The sequence below is a fragment of the Rhagoletis pomonella genome, unplaced genomic scaffold (genome assembly GCF_013731165.1).
Source record: "Rhagoletis pomonella isolate Grant_MI unplaced genomic scaffold, Rhpom_1.0 Rhpom_scaffold_00002, whole genome shotgun sequence".
NCBI classification, from domain to species: domain Eukaryota; kingdom Metazoa; phylum Arthropoda; class Insecta; order Diptera; family Tephritidae; genus Rhagoletis; species Rhagoletis pomonella.
The window spans coordinates 46,163,579-46,172,752 of NW_023458556.1; the positions used below are offsets into that span (position 1 = coordinate 46,163,579).

The 9,174-nt window shown below is 31.0% G+C and overlaps 3 protein-coding genes across 5 annotated transcripts in view; all 3 read right to left on the reverse strand.

Moving 5' to 3' along the window:
- LOC118733704 (integrin alpha-PS2) overlaps positions 1-9,174 on the reverse strand; it is a 121,381-nt gene that overhangs the window by 30,638 nt on the left and 81,569 nt on the right. The window lies entirely within an intron of this gene.
- LOC118733705 lies at positions 7,173-8,380 on the reverse strand. The gene is made up of 2 exons (XM_036463230.1): positions 7,842-8,380; positions 7,173-7,766 (listed from the first exon to the last, which is right to left on the reverse strand). Exons 1-2 carry the CDS (start codon positions 7,978-7,980, stop codon positions 7,294-7,296), a joined length of 612 nt encoding a protein of 203 aa, XP_036319123.1. The 5' UTR covers positions 7,981-8,380; the 3' UTR covers positions 7,173-7,293.
- Positions 8,424-9,148, reverse strand: LOC118733706. Its single transcript, XM_036463231.1, has 3 exons — positions 8,936-9,148; positions 8,761-8,874; positions 8,424-8,694 (listed from the first exon to the last, which is right to left on the reverse strand). The coding sequence occupies exons 1-3, from the start codon at positions 8,951-8,953 to the stop codon at positions 8,464-8,466; spliced, it is 363 nt and encodes a 120-aa protein (XP_036319124.1). The 5' UTR covers positions 8,954-9,148; the 3' UTR covers positions 8,424-8,463.

The window sequence follows — 9,174 nt, forward strand, 5'->3', positions numbered from 1 at the left end:
TGCCACAGCTTGGAAAATGCGATGGGTTTATATTTTGAAAAAAAAAATAACGAAGTAACGAAGTAAACTCGCTTCTTCTAGGGGTAAGACGAAAAGAGCGCAGTAGCGAATCAGAGGAGGATGAAGACCGAGTCTTTGATTTTTAGTAGCACCACCGAGAATTCATTTTGAAACAGAAACATCGAAAACAAGAACACGATGAGCTTCCGCATTACTTTATATATATTTCTTGATATAGAGCTTAAACGCTAGGCAGATACTTCTACGAGAAACTAAAAGATGTCGCGTCAACGAATATAAGATAATTAATTAGTAGCGCGAACTGGTTTTAAATGGATAGGGATACGAACCGCCACGCTGCAAAATCAAATATACAAGTAAGCGTAAAGAAATCCATACTTGAAGAATATTTCAAAAATATCAGAGTACCCAAAAAATAATCAAACTATTAGGTTTCAATGAAATACGAACTCCTCACGTCCAACTCAAACGAGAATTTAACTTATTGTTAACCACAAAATAAAATACAAATTAATTTACGTTTAACCAGCGAAAGCCACACACTTTACCAGTCAGGAATTGACAGCAAAAAAGCAGATCCTTCAAATCAGCTATAAAGGCTATAAAGAAGAATTTAAATACGTTTTGTATGTTTGTAAAGTCAAAGGTAGAAAATACACTTGCAAGGCCTCAGGCCTACGAAATCAGCGCAGTACGTATACATTAACACGAAATTTTTATGTAGCGCCAGTACTGTAAATATTTTTTTTACGAATTACTTAAGGCTGGTTTTCACTATGTCAAATTCAATGGCATTTGTCGTCAAATAAGTGAAAACACATTGTCAAATGGAACTAAAAAGCGGTACATCAATTGATTTAGATCAGAATAGGTCTTCAGTCGTGTACATATGCTGATAAATTGGCTATCTCTCCATTTTTGGTCCATAATACAATCGTTAAAGATATGAAAAAAGAAGATAAAGTTGTGTCGAAATATGTTGACAGAATTTGTTATCAAAATATGACATAGTGAAAACCAGCCATTACACACATATGCGACAAACAGAACAAAAGGGAATCCCTTCAAATATCGAATGGGGAGAATATTGACAGCAAACGGAAAGACGAAAAATGTGTAATCAAATACTTTGTAAGTGTCAAATTTCGAGATACTAAAAATATACAAATCGGTGTGTCAAAGTCAAGTGTGGAAACGCTGCCACCGACATACTCAAATCGCAGGCATATGTGGTGTTTAAGTGAAAATGTGTAAGCCCATAGATTAGTTACGAAGGAAATTGTGCAGTTTTTAGAAACATTTACATATTTAGATCGATACCACAGATACCCGCATGTCTTTTACAAGTATGTCTTTTGAGAAACTATGAAATTCGTATAAAATTACCGTTACATGCTTGAAACGGAAATTACGATAAATTAAAAATGTATTTTTCTTCGATTTAATAGTACAACAACATTTTCTTTGTCAGCTGTCAGACGATTGTGCTACGAGTGAAGTTGCTGCAACTTATGAGCTCCAAAATAGATTGCAATCGTATTAAATGCCTCAGCAGGGGTTGTTGAATAACGCCAAATTTAAATCTCCCATATGTGCAAGCATAGAATAAATTTACTATACATTTCTCAATAACTTCCCGTTAACGTTCATACCTCTATCGGACAAAGTTGGTGATTAAAAAGAATGTTCTGACTACAAGGTTTCAGAAATTTCCTTACAACAGCACGATCTTGTTTAAATTTAAGCTCGTTTTATTGGATCAGGATTTATCTAGATATCTTAGAAGTTAAAATACTAAACACAGTGAACCACAAAAGTCTTCCTATAGAAAATTTCAAAGTTTGCAAGTAATTTAGTATTTGCCATTAGAAAAAAAATAGGAAAATCTAGTTAGTTTAAGATAAAGCATTAGGTATGAGTTTAATACAAGTATAGGGTGTAATTTTAACCCAAAGTCATCACAACTATATTTTTTCAGATTTTTCTCAAGCCTTTTGGTTTACGGAGTCGATGGTTATCAACTTAACTTAAATTTTCTACAAACAGTGGAACAGAATCCGTTGAAACCTGTGAAATTATTGAAGTGAAACTTCTTTAGCGGCGGTTCGTTGGTTGGGAGTAAATTGGCAAGTTCAACGGAAATGGTGCAACGGAAATGGTTGGGGCTGAAACTAGTGTTTGTTGAGTGTATGCACACGGTATGAATTTAACAAAAACTTGCTAATAAAAGGTTAAAGAATAACACTTAGAAAAAGACCAATACAAGAATGAAAGTAAAGGGGAGTACGTACATAGATAAAGAAAAGGATAAAGGCAAAGGCAAAAATAAAAACAAAAACAAAGATTCCTTAAAGATAAAGGCAAAAATGAAGATCAAGGTAAATTTAAACCTTTTACTTAAGTGAAGGGGTGATAAGTAGATGAAGAAAAGTATAAACACAAAAGTAAAAGCAAAGATAAATACAAAGAAGAAGATGAGGATGAGGATACCGATAAAAGTAAAGAAGAAGATAGAGGAAGAAAGATTAAAATAAAGGTAATTATAAAGAAAAGTATATGGATGGATACACAGAGACTCAATCTGTGAACTATTTTGGGATTTTAAGGATTTTCGGGATTCTCGGGACTTATCGATATAATAATCGATATTTTTATCGCTCTTGTCATCGATTTTGTTATTGAAATTTTTATTGATATTGTTATAGATTTTTCTATCGAAATCTTCGGAACCTATCGATATAATAATCGATATTTTTTTCGTTTTTGTTATCGATATTTTTATCGATATTTTTATCGATTTTGTTAACTATATATTTATCGATTTGTTATCGATATTTTTATCGATTTCGTTATCGATACTGTTATCGATTATTTACCCATTTTGTTATCGATTATTTATCGATTTTGTTATCGATATTTTTTAACGATTGTCTTATCGATTTTGCTACCAGTATTATTATCGATTTTGCTATCGAAATTTTTATCGAATTTGTCATCGATTTTGTCATCGATATTTTTAATGGTTTTGTTATCGATATTTTGTTGGATGTTACTATCGAGTTTGTTATCGATAGAGTATAACGATAACAATGATAGAGGAAAACAGAATAACATACATAAATGTAATTAGAAGGAACATGGGTAGAGGTAGGACAAAGACAAAAAAAGAAAAAAAATATAGCCTTAAGCAAAAGCAGATGTATGCATGTATATTGGTTATGAGACAAAATAGATATGTAACGTAAGTTTCACTTCTCCAGTGTGGCCTAGGCGCACTTACTTTTTTTTAGACCTATTCTACCATCTCTACTACGTGACAGAAAAAGTTTAGACGACCTTTTTTTGCAGCACCATCTAATTTATTATAAAAATATAGCTCTATAAATTTACAATAAGAAACAAAAAAGTTAAATTTCTTAATTTTGTCCCAAACTCAGGAATATCAAATAAAAATTTGTAAAGTTTGTATTCAGATTTTTTAGAAATACATTGTTAAAAATTCTTTGTTCGCAGAATTTTGTGGTTCACTGTGTATTTTTTATTTTATTTATTTCTTTTTGAAATCACAAAAACCCTTTAAAGTTTTTAAAGAATCGCTCCGAAAACAAAGTCCACAGAAAAAAATCCAGTAGCAAGGCGCAAAAGCCTCCAATAAAAAGAAAACAAACTAAACCAATACATACACTCAGGGAAAAAACATTGTAAAATCAATGAAAACGTGCTTAAACAAAGCAAAAACGTATTTAAAAGTGACGTAAATATGAAAAATTTTACTTTAAAAATGTGCGTTATAACATTGTAAAATCAAGCAAAAACATATTTGATTTAAATATTTTTCATCGTTATTTTAAACGCTATAAAATTTTGAATCGAAAACTTTCATTTTTAATATAACAATTTTCATTTTTGATTTAAGCTTGATTTTTGTTAATTCAAATAACAAATGTGCTTGATTTAAAAATATTCATATTTAATTCAAATATGATTCACATCAAATCAAATACCTATATTGTTAAATTAAGACTGTGTGTATTCGTTTTAATAATGAAACATTTTAGTTTTTTTATATTCACCACCCTTTATTTATTCACCTTTTTTAAGCCATACAAAAATTATTAGTCAAGGTACAAATTTGCATTACATTTTGTAGGTACACACACTTATTATGAGAAATAAAAACTTAAATCTAAAATAATCCTATAAAAACGGTCATATACATGGGGTGGGCCGAAAAACAGCTTTAGTAGAGTTCTTATTGTGCGACCCAAGATATTGACCGCAACCTTTCATCTTTCGCACAGATTTTTGCTATTAACCATTAAAAGTCTTAAAAAAAGTGGATTTACGGCCCTCCTTATGTCAAAATAATAGACACTCGACATTTTGACCACTTTTGATTATTCTGTTGTGTGAGTAATATTCATTTATTTTTTATAAAGTTGTAGCTAATCATATAGCAAAAGTTAAATGGCCAAATTTAAAACTTTTTACAAAATTCAGGAAAATTTGCAACTTTTTAATAAGAGTTTCAGAAAAATCTTTAGCATGCATTTTTATAGCCTTTTAAATTTTAATGTAATATGTGCAAGCCTGAATGCTTAAATTCTATTGTACTAAAATTTAGCATACTAAAAGTCTTTCTAGCAACTCTTATTAAAAAGTTGAAAATTTTAATGAGTTTTTGTTGAATTTTCCTAATTTTTGTACAAAGTTTAAATTCGGATTTATATGGTTTTTGTTATGGATGAGCCTTTATAAAAAAATAAATGAATATTAGTCAAACAACAGAATAGTCAAAACTTGCCAAAAAGCCGAGTGTCTATTATTTTGTTACAAACTAAATACATAATAAATACAATATTTACAGAGATTTTGGTTTTGCGTATGTTTTTCCATTATTTATAGAATATAAAAGAAACGGTTGACTTGTAAACTTAGAAATATTTATAACATTCAATACGTCTACTTTTAAGCCAACTTCATAGGAATGAAAATGTTGGTCAAAGCTTTTAACACCTATCGGATAGCATATAACATAAACATTATTATTTTGATACAAAAACGATTTAATTTTAAACAATTCAAGATTATTATAACGTAAATAATAATTGCTTTTATAATAAGTGCCTTTATACTGTACTTCGGTTAAAAATATTACAGTTTTAAAATTAATGGGTTGATTTGTACTTATTTTTGGAAAATATTCTTCTTTCGTCAAATCTAAAATTTCGTAATTTTTATATCTAATAATTGATTCAAATGATTTTTCGTTATCTAACAAAAATTTTGAAAATTTTAAGCTGGACTTTATTGCTAAGGAATATGGAGGATTAATTCTCGATGTTATGCTGTAAAATACACTTTAGCATAAAGAACTTCGCTTCAAAACGCATGCTCCAAATGTATTTAAGAGGTCCGCATTTTTTAATAGCTGTGGCGTAGTGCACAAGGAAATGATGTTTGGGTTTTAATGTCCCAAAAAGCCTAATATGAATAGAGTGATGCGATTTAATCAGCTCTTCTAAACAAACTAGCTCCTCAGTGGAAATCTGCGGTTTTAATAAGTATTCGATTATTTGTGACAGAATTAAAAAAAAAGTCCAGTGTTCGTTATCTCGTGGTATCAAGTCTCCTATCATTAGTGGTAAAAAGTGAACGAAACATGCTACTTCAGAAGCAGACATTTTTAGATTATAAGTTTTTAATCTACCGGCTTCTAAAGGGGGAGATTTATTGCCTATTTCTATTTCACCAAACTGGAAAAATTGTTTTCTGCTGTTTATAATATCGAGTGTTATGACTTTATCTTTGATTAAGCTTAACAAAACATTACAAACATCATATATGCAAACTCCTTCGAAAACATCATGCATTAAATCAAATGAAAAATTTTCGGTCACATTGAAATATTTCAAGCTATCAAAAACACAAACTTCCCTTATTCCGGTTTCCTGATAATTATTTTCTAATAAGTCTTTGTAATAGCTTTCGTCATCTCTCAAAGCTTCTTGTTTTTCTGATACATCGTTTCTCATTTGGTCTTTAGTCCTAGTGCAAACACGACAGTATCTCTTAGAATTAAAAGATTGAACAAACCCCATTATGCTATTAACGGCTAAATTGTCTCCTATTACTAAACCTAATATAAAATGAACTTTTTTATTTCCATTTTTTGTTAAAATTTCAATGCCTTCTTCAAGAAGCTTTAACTCTTTTACAAGGTAATAAAACGAGTTCTCAACACCACTGCATTTAACTGTTTTTGTTGAAATGAAAGCTCCATGGAAAATGTATTCTAGTTTTGATAACAGATGTTTTGGCATTGACGGAAAACTAAAATAGCATCCACATATCGAGTAAGTATGACTGCCAAGCGCATTGTTGATTTGGAAATCATCAAAATAAAGAATATATGGTATAACTAACTCAGATCGAATTTTATCTTTTCGTGATTTAAATGTTTCGCCGCTAACAAAGTTCTGTATACTACTTTCTTTCAAGTATCTTTCTGTGTTCTGTAATGTGCTCTCCAGAAGGCATGGAATCTCAAAAATAGCTTTGAACTGAAAATTTAAAGGCATAATATATATGTCGAAAGATTTAGGAGTTAAGGTTGGGTTCCCGTGTTTTGTTGTTTCAGTAACAGATTTTTTTATGATTATAGCCTTTGGATGTTCATATAAATTAAGCTCCTTTAATATCTTAAAAAGCCTATATTCGGAACTTATTTCCTGAAATGGGTTCTTGCAAAACTCTAGCAATAATTGTAAGTCTTCATTGACATCACTGATAGCCTCTGAGCTTAATACATGCTGAATAGTAAAGGATACGGACAAAAGCAAAGAAGATACCATAGTCTGAATATCGATTACTTGTTTCCTGGGCAAATTGTTTTGAGCATACAAACTTAAAGATAAATACAGTGCCTTTTTCTTTAGATTTTTAGTTTCATTAACAATATTTTGCATTGATGAATTATCAACATCTTGAGGTTCTGTTTCCGTACATAAATTATTACTTAAAATCGGTATCGTTATAGCTTCAGTTGGAGTTACGTTTGGTTCGTATGTGTTTTCAAATTTTGTATGAGTATTTTGTAAATGATTGCGGAACGAAGTAAATTTTGTAAATAATTGATTACAGTTATCTTGCTTGCATTGCAGTCGTAAAAGTTTCGTAGTAAGCTTATGATCTACTTTAAAATGACATATTAAGGTATCAATTTCTGCAAATTTTTTGTGGCACTTGAAGCAAATAAACATTTTAAAGCAATTATTTATATGTCATAAAATTCAAAAGAGACGTTAAATTTGCCGACTTGCAGTCATATTCAGTATAAATTTCAAAAAAAAACTGTTGTAAAAAAACCCATGAAGTTTCGCATGCCTGAGGATATTTTAGGCAAAGAGTGTGAAAGATTTTGAAACAGATATCTAGGCATTCTAGAAACGACTCAAATTTATACAATGTTTTATCAAAATATATATAAAATCCTGTTATATCACCCTCAGCTACTCCTTCCACAATTATAAAAGGCTGTATTGTCATTCCTGCAGAATAGTACATACTTATCAACTCAGTAATTTTCCTTTCGTAATCGTTGATTGAAGTTAATCGTAAAACAAAGCTTTGTTGCGAGTCTGCTATTGTTGCTTTCTTTCTTAGCTTTCCGCAGGAACTTTGAAACCTTGATGAAGGTGGAAGAACTCCATTCAGCAGCGTTGTAAGAATGTAGTCTTGCGTATCTTTAAACAAAATTTAAGAAATTAACGAAAGCCGATTGATTTTGGAGTTTTTTGTTACACTTGATTTGTATTTACCTTTGTTCGTTGAAGCTTTAGCAAGAGAAAAGAGCTGTTTGCAGAAATCGTTGTGTAGATTAGTTTCATAAAATCGTTGAATTTTTTCCGTAAACATTTCCCATTTCGAATACAAACAATCCTCCTTGTCAGGGTACATGATATTGAAGTCAAGTTTTATCTGTAATGTGTAAATGTATAGTAAAACTGCGAGCTAAGTACGTAATTTCATTGTTACCAAGTCAGGAGCCCGCGAATCAGAATATTTGGGCCAGGCTTGGAGAAAATCAATGTTGGTCAGTTCCTTTAAGTCATTCTGTCGCAAATTAAATGTCTTTTGCCATTTATCTCTGACTTCATTCCAATCGGCAATGCTTCTGCTGAGAGATGCTTTTAATGCTCTACATATCGTAAAATCAATTTGAGGAACTTCGTAATTTTTCGTGGAAGGATTAGTCTTAGTACTAGCAGGTGATGGTGTGTTTTGTTCAAGGTATATTGTCTTCCTTTTCTTACTGCGTTGATTGACGTATTTCCCGTACAGCTTTCCACTAGGGCATTTTTTACCTTTGCGCGGAATATAATAGTATTCCTTGGGGGGAAAATAAGCAGTACAATAAAATGTATCTATATTTTAACAATTTCATAATAAATAGATTACCCGGGCACCCTTTTCGTTTGGAAAGAGATTTATTATCTGCTCTAGCAAATTCACAAAATCATTCCCTCTTAGTATAATGTCATTTGCAATAACTTCGTCAATGACAATGCTTATGAGGTCGTCCCGGTTCCCGTTAGTCAAATGTTGGTTCTTTTTGTAGGATTCCAAGATTAGTTTCCCCTTGCACGTTTGTTGAAGTAAACTCGGTAAATCCTTGTTCAAGTAATATTTACATAATTATAATGTAATTTAGTTTAAAATAAAATTAATTGAAATTACTTTACTGAGACAGTGGGGCGAAGAAGATGACTGACTTGATGGCATAAAGTTGTTTTTTTGTAACCATTCAGTTACTTTGCTTGGCATTGACATGGTTTCATCATCTATTCCGAACTATGTATGTGCAAAATAAACTATGAGACCTAAAGCAGTTTGTTTTATAACATATACATACCTCTTTCTTCTTCCACATGAATAATTTCTCTCTAAACTCAACACGTAGACCCAGCGGCGGAATGGCTTCCTTTAGGTCAGCACCTCTAAGAAATTTAAGGCTTCTAAAAGTTATCTGCGAAGCTGCAGATCGCGGTCGGATATAATAATAGAGAATTAATTTAGTTGATTAAAATATTAATTTATTAAGTCGTTTCTCACCTTTTAGGAATGGCAAAACATTCTCCATTTCGAATTCTT

Coding starts and splice junctions, on each gene's coding strand:
- LOC118733705 (XM_036463230.1), bottom strand. CDS start 7,980: ATGTACCCTGACAAGGAGGATTGTTTGTATTCGAAATGGGAAATGTTT. Junction 7,767..7,841: donor TAAAGCTTCAACGAACAAAG/GTAAATACAAAT, acceptor TTTTGTTTAAAG/ATACGCAAGACTACATTCTT.
- LOC118733706 (XM_036463231.1), bottom strand. Junction 8,695..8,760: donor CGCCCCACTGTCTCAGTAAA/GTAATTTCAATT, acceptor TACTTGAACAAG/GATTTACCGAGTTTACTTCA.